Genomic DNA, 15,681 nt, shown 5'->3' on the forward strand with positions numbered 1-15,681 from the left:
ACTCTATTAACTTCGAAAAATTATCTTGTAAAAATATGCTCTCACACAATATAAATAAGCAATATAGCTTCTGAATATTCAAATATCCGTATAAATCAGTTTCAGTTTTGCAATATATTCTGATTATTTTGCAAAAATATATTTAAAAAAATATTTTAAGAGACACATCTATATTGAGTAAAAAAGGCATTGTGGTTATTGACTCCAAAAACACTCTTGCACTTATATATAGAAGTTTATTGGTTAAAGTTTAAACTAAAAGTAATCCTGTTAATAATATTTTGACACAATTTAAAGTTAAAACCACTTACAAAAATAGTTACAGCACTTAAGGTTAATGTTTATTAAAAATTTCTATTAAGATAACCGGTGCCGGGTACTGCAACAAAATAGCCGACTCCAGGTACCCGGGAAAACAGCCTAATTACCGGGTCCTTGAGTCCCCAACACATCACTACTATTTACCACAAGAAATGAAATTAGGTTATGTAAGCAGTTCTTGACGGCAAAACCTTGCGATCTTCTACGAGGTTTTCATTCTTTTACTTCTTTATTAACGATCTAATTTTGTAATTTTAATATTATTACTTAATTTTTAACGTTTATCTTATAAACTTTTTATTTTATAACGAATTGTTGTTTAAAAGGCTATAAAAGAACAACAACAAAAACAACAACAAAACTTTGATGATTGGCACATTTTTAAAAAAGGTTGAAAATTTTAACAACTTAACTTCTTTCTTAAACGTTTAATTCTTAAGTACATATCAAAAATTGAACGGTAATTTATTATAGGAATTAAGGGGCAACTACCCTCAAATTTCAGAACTGCAGATATAAAGTAACTTTCTCTTTAGACACATAGGAAATATTATACTGACATTAAAAATACAAAAAAATACATAAAATGGTAGCTTGTTGCTATGGTAACCAAAAAAATTAGTTGTAAATTCCACAAAAACTGTGTTTACGTCGTAAAATAAATAAAGACTTGTGAGTAAAGGAGTCTCAATGAACTTTTGCAGAACTGTTCTGAATATCTAAATTTGTGATATGAACGAAGCAGATTTTTGAATAAATATTTTTTTTTCTGTAAAAGGCTACAGACAAATTGGGTTTGTTGAAAAAAGGTCTAAATGCAAAGAAAAAAACTTAATAACTCAAAATCTTAAGTCATATTAGAAATTCTTCTTTGATCATATCATAAATATTGGCAAAATGAACAATCCCTGAAAAATTCATCATGATAGCATATATACTTTTCAAGATTTTTTTTATCGGCGTGTTTAAAAAGCAAATTCTCAGAAAATGCAAAACAAAAAATATATCTTTAAAAATTTCATAAATATATCTTTAAAAAAATTACATTTTTAAAGAGTATTTTAAAAACTACCAGATTCATAATATTCCTTGGACTTTTCTACTGACTTTTGGTGATCATTTGACAATTGTTGATGTCGTAACAACTATCATTTAATCTTAAAACTTTCACTTGATTTAAATGACGATAGATTTATTCATTTTTTGTTTATGAGTCTGCAACCAGCTAATGTAAAATGTCCTGGTTTCATATTTAGTTTTTCATAAATTAAAATAACAGACTTCATACCAATGTTATAATTTGCAACAGCATCATACACTCCGAACTCTAAACTGGCTAAACCAACATAGTTTCTTTTTGGTAATCTTTTCCATATTAAATTATTAAAACTCTCATTACGTATATCTGGATTTTGCCATACAGACACTTTACTAATTCAGAATCTTTATTTCAGTCAGAATTATTTCAGTTGCAACATCTGACATTGTCTCGTTTGCAACACTTTTCACGTTTTTTATTTTTGTATAGTTTTTATATAGGGTGTCATGGGTTTAGGCATATTCATGAGCTGAATAAATTTTTCAATTCCAGTATAACCATATCCTAATACTCTCATTGGATATATTGTCCTGTTATTAATATCAAACCCTTTATCACAATTATCTGGTGTGTAAAATTCATTTTTATAATCACAAGATAGTGTAGTACACTTCAAATATAGCAACGATGCTAGACCTTTCTTTTTTTCACGGTTATCACCTAGGTAGTGCACCGTTTTCAAATTGAGGACACATTAACAATGAAAGTACTTTAGATAAAATTTCAGTGTCTATAATTATTTAACCACTAATTGTTTTAATGTTTTAACTTGGTACATTTGTAATGAATTTAACTTTCTCAGCAGATGCGCCTAAAATATTACTGTCATTTAACTCACATCCACTTACATTACATGTATTTTTATTTTTCTGCACATTAAATACTCTCCTTTTTTTGTGATAATTTGTTCTCTGCTTTCTCTATCATTCATTTTTGTGTTTCTAATAACATCCAAATCATCCAAAGGTTATTATCATATTTTTTTGCTTCTGCTGTCGGATAAATTAGCTTTGATGACTAGATAAAATTGCTAATGTAAATGGCCTTTGTTTGAATATAATAAGGAACAGAATATTATTTAGCAAAGAAGATATAAATCAAAACATATATTTAAAACAGTACTCATGGATAAGTTCGCCAACAACATATTCACCCATAGCAACGCGTTGCTATGCAAATATTTTCCACTTGGGTTTTAAAAAAACATAAATTAAATAAAAACTTATAAAGAAATCTATAATTTTGTTGCAGATTCAAAATCTACATAAAATTTTGGTCAACAATTATTAGAAAAAAAAAAATCCATTTTTTGAAAAAATTTGAGGGTAGTTGCCCCTTAAAGGTTTGTGATCTTTTTCTAATTTAAAATTTGGTAAACCAAACAATTATTTTGACAAACGCTTTGACCCTTACATTGCAAGAAAACTTTTTTCAGTTGTTGAAAATACATAATTGTATGGTTTGTATACACCAATATAATTCTAGTAAATAATTAAACGTCTATTAAATTAACTTTAAATTTTTTTCATATCGTAGTACGCTAAAATTAATGAAATTTATAACCCTAACATTTTGGTTAGGGCGGAAACTTTATATGGTCATAATATTTGCGCGTTAATAGATTATTAAATGAAACTCAAAACCTATCAATCAATTCAAATTTGATATAAAAAATATATTCTGTTAACTCATTTTTTCAAGCTTTTGGAAGAAGAGCAAAATTTTTTAAATAAATCTTTACAATGAGTTTTAACTAAAAACTCATTGTATTGAGTTTTAACTAAAAACTCATTGTAAAGATTTAGTGAGCAATGGATTATTTTGACAATTGTTGAAACATAACTAGAAAACCACGCAAAACGGTAATATTTGTTGGTCTTGGAACACTTTTTATGGAATCAACCGTTATGGTCAGTGGTTTCACTCCCTCTTTCGAAATCCGATGCCCTAAAAAATTCAACTTCAGTTGGGGTTACCTTTTTCTATATTAGGTAATTCCATATTTCGCTAATTTACTTACTAATGCTAATAAGTTTTCATTATATACACCTTTTGCGTTTTAAAAAATTAAAGAATCGTCACTACTTTTTATCAATTATTTAGAACATCAATAAATCATCTATTTTTTTGGCAGAAAGAAAAAAAAAAATTTCAAATTTTTTTTTTATTTAAGGTGCCCTAAGAAGTCCTTATTATGGTTTTATCACAGAGCATTTGAAAGGAAGAGTCCTTACTAATGTTATAAAACTTGCGCAGAGGTGGCGTTGATACTTATAGCATTATGATGACTAGAACATTATGATGATTAGAACAGCAGCACAATAAATAAATATACATTTTCCATAACAAAAAGCTATTATAAAGGTATTTAGACTTATTTTTATAACATTTATAGTAAAGCTCTGTTTAATTATCATCAATTTAGGTTTTCAACTTTACAAACTTTTAAAAAAAAAATCTTTACCAAAATTTTAAATACTTGAGCTAATTTTTTTAAAAACATTTCTGTCGTCACAGTATTGATATACATATAAATACTTTTCTGTTAATATAAATCTATAAACACTTTTCTTCCTTTAAATGTACATTTAAAAGAAACAAAAAAATTAAAATACATAAATTTAAAAGAAACAAAAAAATTATAAAACATTTTTTATTTACATAAACATATATGTATGTATGTATATATATATATATATATATATATATATATATATATATATATATATATATATATATATATATATATATATATATATATATTCTAACAAGAGAGATTTAAAAGTTAAAATAACTCATATCAAAATTACAAAATACGACTCCTGTTTCTCAAATATTCGATCCGATATATGTATAAACTTTTGTCGGTATAAAAACTAATCTTCAAAAACGCCACCGTATTCGCAGTATCCAGGTACCATTTTTGTGAAGAAAAAATAAACCTTGTGCGTTTCCTGATAAATTATATATATAAAAGATATTAGATTTTAAAGTTACTTTAGGAATATTAAACTTTTATTTAAAAATAGTTTACTTAATAAAATACAGACTATAGTCGTTTCGAACATTCGAAGGGATTCTAACTTTGTTTTTAAACATGACAAATAGGAATAAGTTCCAAAACCCAGTTTCAAATAAATTTAAAAAAGAATTCAATAGGTTTATACGAAAAAGAAATTCATTAATTTTCCAAATACAAACTCTCCAAAAACGTGCCACTACATTCCCAGAATTTACGACAGCAGATAGATATCTATTGTTCGTTTGCAGAAACAAATCAAATCAATAAAAATCCACCAGATGAAATTTAAAACATTAACATAGTATAGAGAAGTCGCACTTTTCTAGCGGGGAATTCAAGTATATACAACATTACACTGCTACCACACTTCAATTACACTGTGACATACTCAGGTGGGGGTAACAAAATGATATACATCAACATTATACATATATTAATTTTCTACCAAGTTCTACCTTCTCTATAATAAGCACTATCAAGCCAACATTTGGCTCACTTTGGAAAACTTTTTTATATTTAATAAGATTCTTTTCATTTGAAAATTATATATATATATATATATATATATATATATATATATATATATATATATATATATATATATATATATATATACTAAAGTTATTTTTACATATAGAGTACTCATTAATCTATATTTGACATATTTTAAATTATTTGATCTAGTTTTGCACAGGGCTATCGGAAACTTTGTCTCGAAGTTGACTAAGTTTCCGATAAAGTTTTCTCCACATTTTAAGCAGCCGGGACTTTGTATTGACTTTAACTTGTGTCTTATTTAACTTACAAATAGCCCAAAATTTTTCTATAGGACGTTTTTGTGGATAATTTGGTGAGTTGTGATCTTTAGGTATAATTTCAACGCCATGTTTTTGGTACAAATTCGTTGTTGCTTAAGCATAGTGACAGCTTGCTAAATCAGGCCAAAACCTTACAGACACATGAAATTTTATAGAAGGTAAAAGACGTTTTTTCAGGTACTCTTTTTTGTAGAGTTCGGCATTCATCGACTTTGAGGTTACAAATGGCTTGCACTTTTTGTCACAGCTACAAATTGCTTCCCATATCATACATTTCCTGCCAAACTTATCCAGCTTTGTATTTATCGCTGACAGCTCCGCTTAATACCACCATAAAATCTGTGACCAGGTATTTGTCTAACTTGATATTTCATTAGAGTTTCATCATCAAGAATTTAGGTAGCCATTTGTCAGAATTTTGTCGTACAGTTTTCTCGCTTGCGTAATGAAACATTTTTGCTGCTTATCGGTACGGTTTGGATATTTATTTTGCGATAAAAGTAAGTATCGTAAAAATTGTTGACTTTTTGCACAAACGACGAACTTTCGAGACGAAACTTTTGTGAACGACGAACTTTCGAGACGAACTTTTTATTCTCAAACCCTTTTTTCCTCCAGATCCTGACTTGCGATTGATGGATAAAAATTTCTTGTAATGTTTGACAAACCCGAGAAAATGTTGACTGACTTTGACTTGTTTAGAAGTTGTTCTAGATGATGATCAAGTAAATTCTCAAAATTCTTTCACAGTTAATTTGATCTTTTGATATCATTTTTAATAATAATCTACCAGGAAAACGTTTGTTTACTATAAATAAAAATAATTTTCTAACTGACATTTAACTTCTTACTACTTTTCTCATTTCATCTTATTAGAGAATAGTTTAAAAAATTTTTAAAAATCTTTTGTTCTGAAGGTCCGTAAAACTTGTATTAAGGCAAATTAAATAAACCAAATCTCAAAGTCAGTCTCAAATCAGAAAGTCAATATGATTTGAGAAAAAAAATACTTTGGTAGTAGCTTAACATAAAATGTTATAAAAACTTCGGTATAAAAGTAATAAAAACAAAACAAAAAATTAACAAATTTTTACCTAACCAATTATTTGGTCCTAATGTGTAAACTTGGTTATAATCTCCTTCCAAATTTTTTCGCATTGATGGATCAATAAAACTGAATGCTGTGTCAGTAAATTGTTGCTTAGTTATTATTAACCATTTCTTATGGATGTTGTGAAACACCATATATGCTTTTTGATTACGATGGATTGCATACAGTTCATTGGTTAACAAGTGGTGACCAAGAACCGAACCAACACGAACATCTAATTCTAAAATTAGTATCTTAACTTAAGCAATGGATTTACATAATAGAACTTTTATTAAAGGATCACATTCATGCATAAAATATTCCTATAATTTTAAAAAATAATTTTATAGAATATTAGTAATACAGTATAATTCCATGAACTTGGACTCTCAAATAGATTATACTTATTCAATTATTGTCTCAGTAAATGTCCCAATTAAGCTTTGCTTAATTGGGACATTTACTGAGACTATAATTTAAGTAAAGCTTAATTTAAAAATTTCAGTATGCCAACTTATCGAGATTTTGAAACTTATCAAATGTTGTTTAATGTTTAAATTTTAAGTACATATATATAGAACAATAGAGTTTTATGAGGAATATATTTTAGCATATACTATATTCAAAAAAGTCCGAAACTGATATTTATTTCAATCACTCAAAGAACTCTTTTTCAAACAGCTTTGAAACACTTAAACCTTCTCTTCCAGTTTAACACTTTCCAGTTTTAACTCTGAGTAGATATTGAAAAAATATCAATAGTATCACTGGTTCATCAGTCAGTTTATTTCCTTCTTCTTCTTGCATTTTATCACCAACTACCTTTATCTATCATTACACTTCCCATTACTAAAACACCATCATCAACCCTTTACATGTTTTAATAAATAACGTTATTTGTAAAGAGATTCTCATAACGCAAACTTAATTGGATTAAATGAACATTTTAATGCCAAGATGTATTCATCATCTATGTCTGGTACTCTTTCCTTAAATCTTGTCTTGCAGAAGCGATTAATAATAGTGATTTCTTAAACTTCTTTCTTAGAATGAACATACACTTTATGGCATCGAGTATAGAGATTGAAGACATGTTTTTGTCGATAATAGCATTTATGATTGGGTTAATTAAATAAGTTTGGTAATTGTACATTAACTATCCATGACTCCTTTATCCATACAAATATTTAATGAAAACAAGAAGTTGTATTTGGGGAAAAAAGTAGAGTGATTTTTATTTAATATCAATATTTGGATGACCAAAGGTAAATTATCATTAACCAATGCTACCTTACCACCTTCCTTAAAAAAAACTTGCTGTCACCTTCAGTTTTAAGTCCATCAAGCTCTTTTTTTGAGCACGGTAACAACATGGAGTGCTTCTAACTCCATTAAAACAACGAGGTTTGTTCGATTTCCCAACAACAAAAAGAAAATTCTTGCTCACAATATTTCTCACCTTTCAAATGTATATATTTTTTTGGAAGTGCTTTGTAAAACAAGCCATACTTAATTGACATATTTCACAGGAGTGGTAATTAGACAATATTGTTGACAAATTAATTTTCCTCCAAGAAACTGTCATTTCATTGATGTGTCATTTCACATTTTTGATCTTCACCTTAGCAAAAGATTTTTCCAATCCAGATAATGTTTGCTTTAAGACACCATACTTTTTTGATATAGATACAGAGGATTCTCTATGTCAATTTTTTGTCAATTTTTTGTCAACTTTTAGTATTTTGTGTTTTTCTGCTATAATTCTTGTTTTTAGCTTTCTTTTAGCATTTAATTCGAAGTTTAAACAAAAAAAAATTATCTTCAAAAATATTTAGTTTGCTAAATTATATATTTTATATTTAAAGGAATTTATTTATTTCTTAACATTCGAAGTTTAAATTTTTAAATATTTTATTGTTGTATTATATGCACTTATATGCAATTCATTATAAAAGTCCTAATTAAACAAAGTTTTTTGTTAAAGAGACCCAAAAAAACAGGTCAGACTTAACAAGTGATTATATAATAAGCTGATAGAAAGAGTCAAATAAAAATTGAAAATCTGTCTAACTAGTAAAACTTTGACTAAACCAGGGTAGGCACTAGCAAGATTATTAAACTCATGAAGTTGAAAAATATTAGGCCTAAGATTTTGTAAATTTTGTATTTTTTTTTTTTTTAAATAATGGATGTAATTTTTGTTTTTATTTTTTGATTCCATTAAAAAAATAAATAGTTAAAAATTAGTAGTTTTGAAAAGGAAAACTATTGAAATTTACAAAGCAAAAAATATAAAAATTGCCTGTAAACAATAAAATAATAATAAAAAAGAAAAAAATTTTTCTAAAAGTAAACAATAAAATTTTAGATAACTATAAACTATTTTAGCACAATCACAGTTTTTTATACAATAACTTTATAAAATAAGCTTTACAAAATTACCATTATTTAAGATTAAATGAAAAATTTAGACATAAATAACATTCTATGAAAATATGTGTACTCAACATATTTAAATTTAAAAATTATATCTATAATGCCTGTTAGAAAATTAGAATGAGAAGTCAGTAGCAACTTCAACAAATCAAAAAAAAAAAAGAAAGAAAGAAAGAAAGAGAACAAAAACAACAAACATCAACACAGTCAAGAAATAGTTGCTATGGAAATGTAATATTGCAATAATAATACAATATGGTAGCTTAGTTTGGACAAAATAACTCTAATTTACTAAAATAAAACTAAACTTACCATACCACAAACTACCCTCATCATTTGAAACGTAGCATGCTACTTTTGCACTAAAGCAAAAAATACATTTATTATATACTAATTAGCCGCCACTAATTAGTATGTAATAAACTATTTTTTAAAACACCTTTTTAAGTTTTGAAGATCTTTATTTGATTTCTGGTGTCTTTTTATATTGTGAAAAGTATATAGATACACTACCATCAATAACTATTTGAATAGCCATACTTTTCAATATAAGATATCATAGTATTTACTTACTACTGGAAGAAAAACTGAAAACAAAATCTACCTAAATTATATGTTATCTTCCTACTTGATAAATTTGCATAAAAAAATAATAGTTTAATATCATTAGATTAGTTTATAATTTACTTGCCTATTTAATTCCCTTAAACAGCAATAACTGCTTTACATTTTCTTGGCATTTTACTTAACAACTTTTCCAATTTTTCGAAGTCAATTTTATGCAACTTCCTAATAAATTTTTTTGACTACTTTTGAATCATTAGGTATTAGTTTTTGGCATTACTTTATATTCATCCTATTAAAGTCTGATAGGGGAGAGATCTGGTGATTGGGGAAACTAAATCATTCTATTCAATATTTGATCATTCTCTAACTTAATCAAACAACTTATAAAATGTTTTAAAAATATGTTTTGAATTTAAGCTTTGGATCATTATTTCTTCAAAAATTGAATGGCTTTCCATTAATTAAACTTTCTAAAGGTAACTTTTAAAAATAACAAAATTTTTCTATCATATCTTATGACTTTTTTGCAACATTAACTGTAAAAATTTGTTATGTGAATTATTTATGTGAATTATTTGTTATTTTTATAAATGTCCAAATAAACTACTTTTGTCATTATTTTCTCTTTTTTGAAAATGCCACCTGTGGCATTCCAACCATAACAGCTCCACACCTTAACACAACATCCACTATGTTTCACAGTCAAAAATACACAATGTTCTATCATAGGTTCAACAACATTTCTTTGGACAAATAATCTTCTCCTTAAACCAAAGATTTAAACTAAATTAAATCTAAACTAAATTAGGACAAAACTACATTAAAAAATGTTTTTTTTTTTTTCCTTTAATTTTTTTTTTGTTTTTTTAATGATTTTTATTAAACCATTTAATCATACTTCTTTAAAAAAATTATATATATATATATATATATATATATATATATATATATATATATATATATATATATATATATATATATATATATATATATATATATATAGAGTCGTCCCCCGGTTAACGAACTTAATTCGGAGTACGAACTAGTTCGTTATCCGAAAAGTTCGTTAACCAAAACGCGTTTTCCCATAGGCCGCCATTAAAAAATTTTTAATTGGTGGATTTTGCCGAAATAATGGGGGAAAAAATTCAAAAAATTGTCCAACTTGATAAATAAAATAGGCAAAGGTGAAATGATTGAAACCTGAGATTTATGCACTTTTAAAAATTGAAACAAATTGAAATTGTGCATGAAAATTGCTTGTCAAAGTTTTAGAAAAAACTAAAAATTGAACATGAACATTGCTTATCAAAAAATGAAAATTTAACAAGAAAATTGCTTGTCAAAATTTTTACCAAAAAATTGAAAATTGAACTTGAAAAAAAATTCAACAAGAAAATTGGTTCGTTAACCGAGTTCCGGTTCGTTAACCGGGGGAGGATTTTGGGCAAACTTTCGGTTCGTTAACCGAAAGTTCGCTAACAGGGGGGTTCGTTAACCGGGGGACGACTGTATTATATTATATATCACTTGAGAAATGTCAAAAAATGAAATCTTGTAATAAAACAGGTTTATTACAGGTTTTACCATTTACCTAATGCAAGGTTTTGTTCATGCATGATTTTATTTCAAACTTTTGGGGATATTGTAAACATAAAAAAAATTTGTTCGATTGCATCAACTGTATACGTTTAAATTGGTCTGCACAAATGAAAATTATATATAGATATGTCTCAAATAAAATAAAAAAATGTTTTTTTGGTAGAAAAAAACATCAAAAACCTGATAATAAGCTGCCGACTAAAGAAGAAGACTAAAGAAGCTTGGATATCATCATTACAGAAAATACTTTATGACTTCAATTTCTAAATCTGTTAGACTTCAAGATGTGGTTGCTGCCTCCTTTGAAAATTTTTTTTACCATTTATATATAATAACTTTAGTGGCTGTCAGTAACAGCCACTGAATTTGTTACATTTAAGCGTAAAAAGGTAACATAGAAAAAGGCTTCAATTCCAGTATTGCGTCATAAACAAATTAGGTATAAATAATACTTGTAATTTCTATTTTTGAGAGAATAATATTGGTATAAATATCATAAAATATTAGTAGTTTACTTGAATTTCTTACAATATCATATAATGGAAAAGGAATAACATACTGGCATAGAATAATTGTAGGATCTGATTACAAGCAACCAGAAAGTATTTACTGGATATAAAAATTCACCCGTTTCTGAAATTTTGGGAATTTCACAAATTTCGGAAAGAAATGCTAAATCTTATTGACATTTCTTCTTTAGATCTTACTGGCATAATAATGGAATAGAAAACTAAAACAATTTCGACAAGGGAAGAAAACTGTTTTTGGATGATCAGAAAGGACCGCAAAAATGATCAATGAATCGAACAGATAAAAACAATGAAAATTCCATTAGAAAAAAAAAATTGTGAGAGCAAATCAACTTCAGGCTAAAATAAAATTATGTAGAACAGTGGCTGAAAAAAAAATTTTCTAATTCTGAAATTGTAGAACTTGATTTTTAGACTTTTAGAAATGCAGTTTGAAAAAGAAAATTGGATACCTGAAAAATTACAGATGTTCTTAATCTAAGAAAAAATATGGAAAAGTTGAATAAATCATTTTTAGTTCATTATACCTTGATGGACCCTATCTTGAAGAAATGATCAGGATTTCTAATGGCTGTGAAATAACCCAGGCTACTGCAGCAAAAAATTTTCTAAGCAAATGAAGTCTTTTCAAAGCAGTTAACAGTGTATTGTTTAATAAAACTGCAAGTAGCATTGGCAGGATAAATGGAGCATTGTCATTTATTAAGAAATAGTGAGGTAAGCCACTTAATTATAGTGATAATATTAACAAATGCAAATTTATATTGCTTGTTTTCACCAAATCAATAAGTTTTTTTTGGCCTAATGAACATAAAAACATAAAAAACATAAATGTAGAAGAAACATAAAAGAATGTATAAAACATAAAAACTACAATCTACTTGCTTTTGGCTACCATTTCAGTTAAAAAAAAGTTTTTATATTTATTAAAATGTTGCTAATGTTAATAAATATGCTCTGACTAACAACAATAATATTATAACTTATATTTACATACCTAGGAAAATGTTGATTCATGCAGACATAAATATTTAAGTCTTTTGCATCCCAATAAATACCACGGCCATAGCTTTCTAAATATGAAATTACAAGAAAGGCTCATTTATTTATATATTTTTACATAAAAAAACATAGCATGAAGAAAATGAAATACATAATTTATATAAATGAAATACACAATTTACATAATAATATAACATGAAAATAAAGTAGGGGTGACAAAAAAGACACAGAACCTTCCTAATTGACCATTTCATCATTCACTACAGTATTGTCAGGATTAACACATGCGCATGGAAGATATTAAAATTTATATGTTTTTTAGACAAAAACGTAACTTATGGAACATCGCTTTCTTTTTACTTTACAAAGAAAATAGTTGATTGTATGAAAAATTATTGTAAAAGTTCCTGTCACAATTGGTTTACTATATTCAATCAGAATTTTTTTCAAAGTTGCCGTTTTTCAGGATCTATAGACTGTTTATTGAAAAAAAGGCTTTTGGGGTAAGTTGACAAAATTTTCATGGGGTAAGTTGGCTCATAGCATTTACTATGGAAAAAAAATATTTTTATAAAATTAATTTTTTTTTTTTTTTAATTTTTAACAATATTGAAAAAACTTACTCTTACAAAAAAAATTAAAAAAAATTTTTTTTTAGTTTTTTTTTCACAGATAAAAAGTGGAATATTGTTTTGGCTGTTATACTAATATTTGGTACCAGCTAAAACTAATATTAAATTTTTGGCTTAAATTTATTGCCAAAATAATAGTAAAAAGATTTCTATTAATTTTGCACTTAATAGTACATTATTAATCATTTTTATAGTTTGCGCCAACTTACCCTGTGGTGGGGTAAGTTGGCACAACTTTTTTTTTTTTTGAGGGCCCGGGAAGACCTAAAGAACTTTTTTTTGTAAATGAATGCAAATTTTATCAGTTACCCAAATTCATACTCTTTAAGACTACACTTTAATATTTTCAAAAAAATGTGCTATTTGGGCTACAGAGCTCATAGAGTAAAAACTGAACCAACTAGCCCCGGTCTCCCCTACACAATTTATTTAAAAACATAACGCAAAGAACATGAAAAAATTAAAATACACACTTAAAATATAGTGCATTTAATTTTTACTAAGATTTTACTATTAATTACAATAATTTTTATTCTAAATATTAATTTTATTAATATTAATTACAATAATTTTATTCTGAAATAAATTATTTAGATTAGATTTTTTCTGTTTTCAGTTGAGGCAATTTACTCAAAATATTAAAAAGATAAATAAAAAATAAAAATATTATTTTTACCTTTAAGAATTAGTTGGTCTTTGAAAATTGGAATATATGGATACCCAAAGCACTCAACAACTTTTCTGAATGCTTTAAAGAATACTGTGGGTTTACCTAATTCCACTTGAATTGTTATCTTCAAAGGAATGTTCAATGTAAAAATACCAGGTAGAGGGCATTTTGTATCATCAAACAAAGCAGTAAAGTTGTAATTGAATGTTTCAGAAGAACTAATTAATCTAGTAAACTAAAAAAATTAAATAAAAAATTAATACAATTGATTTCAAACTTTGCATCAAAAACTTAAAAATTTGCATAAAATTAAAAATTACAAGCACTACTATTAGTTAACTAAACAATACCAACTATATTATTGCAACCAATAAAAAATAATAAAAAGCAATAAAAAAAAAAAACTAACATAGAATTATAAATAAGCATGTTAATCTAAAATTAAATGAAATTGTCACGATTAACTTGTTTACAAATCAATTGGAAAATGGAAAATAAATAAAAATTTGTAATGAAAATAACTTATTTAAAAAAACTATTAAAACACTTAGGCTTATATTATTATAACAATTAAAATTTAAACTTTAAACTATAACTTTATAAGATTAAGCTTAAAACAAATGCAACAAGATAATTTTGCATTGTTGACTAGTAAACAACAGTTGACTTGAGAAATTAAATTTTAAGCTTTGATAAAGTCATATAATTCATCATATATATTAATATCAGGTTTTCTGTCAATAAATACTTTTTTTATCACTGTAGTTTTGGGCAGATTTTCCTTTTTTCATAAGCAGCCTTTATAATCCATTTGACTTTGCAAATAAAAATTATTGTCGTAATCATAGGGTTGATTTTTATTGGGGTAAGGTTTGATAAAATATAGATGGGGCTGATTTGCAGCCAAATTTGAGGATTAATCATCATCATCATTATCATCATCATCATCATCATCATCATCATCATCATCATCATCATCATCATCATCATCATCATCATCATCATCATCATCATCATCATTACCATCATCATCATCATTATCATCATCATCATTATTGCATCATCATCGTATCATCATTGCATCATCATCATCATCATCATCATCATCATCATCATCATCATCATCATCATCATCATCATCATCATCATCATCATCATCATCATCATCATCATCATCATCATCATCATCATTATCAGCAGCATCATCATTGCACCATCATCATCATTGCATCATCATCAGCAGCAGCATCATCATCATAATCATCATCATTAGCATCAACAACAACTTGTAAAAGTCACTAATTTAAGGACACCAAGTTCTGTGACTGTTTGATTTTTTTTATTTTAAAGATTTCATTAATTTTATTTACCATTGAAGAAACAAATAATTATCTCATACTTGAAAATTGATTCAAAGAAACTTTGTCACAGACAGATTTTTGTGTCACAGATCACAGAAATATTTCATTATGAAAAAATATAGAGCTAAAATTTAAATTGGCTGATTGCAATTTTATGTATTATATTTTTAGACAAATTAATTAGAAAACATTATAAGTATTTTTGAAAATGGTGATTATCAAAAAATACTTATTAAGTTTTCTTGTTAAATTTTAAATTGTAAATGATCTTAAGTTTATTTAGGAGGTGGAGGGAGTGTTGCTTTCCTAAAAAATCTATTTGTTTTCTAACTTAAGGCCTTTTAACAAATTGTTTATGAATTATCAATTTTAAAATTATGCATAATATAAAAATATTAAATATGCAAACTGTTGAATGAAACTTAACATTACTTTTGATAAGGAATCATTTGAAATTGAAAAATAGAAAAATAAGATAAACAGACTTCATAAAACATAAATTTTATTTATGGAGTTAAACAAAAGTTCTGA

General features: G+C 26.3%; 1 protein-coding gene across 1 annotated transcript in view; it reads right to left on the minus strand.

The window, feature by feature from the left end:
* Positions 1-4,197: 4,197 nt before the first annotated feature.
* LOC105846609 (uncharacterized) overlaps positions 4,198-15,681 on the minus strand; it is a 133,045-nt gene continuing 121,561 nt past the window's right edge. The window contains exons 15-19 of the mRNA XM_065810787.1: positions 13,796-14,024; positions 12,483-12,558; positions 9,099-9,148; positions 6,355-6,591; positions 4,198-4,374 (exon numbers count right to left, since the gene is read on the minus strand). Of these exons, the coding sequence (XP_065666859.1) occupies positions 4,304-4,374; positions 6,355-6,591; positions 9,099-9,148; positions 12,483-12,558; positions 13,796-14,024 (663 nt within the window). The 3' untranslated portion in view covers positions 4,198-4,303. The remainder of the gene's footprint in view (positions 4,375-6,354; positions 6,592-9,098; positions 9,149-12,482; positions 12,559-13,795; positions 14,025-15,681) is intronic.

Source organism: Hydra vulgaris, chromosome 11 (genome assembly GCF_038396675.1).
Source record: "Hydra vulgaris chromosome 11, alternate assembly HydraT2T_AEP".
Lineage (NCBI taxonomy): Eukaryota > Metazoa > Cnidaria > Hydrozoa > Anthoathecata > Hydridae > Hydra > Hydra vulgaris.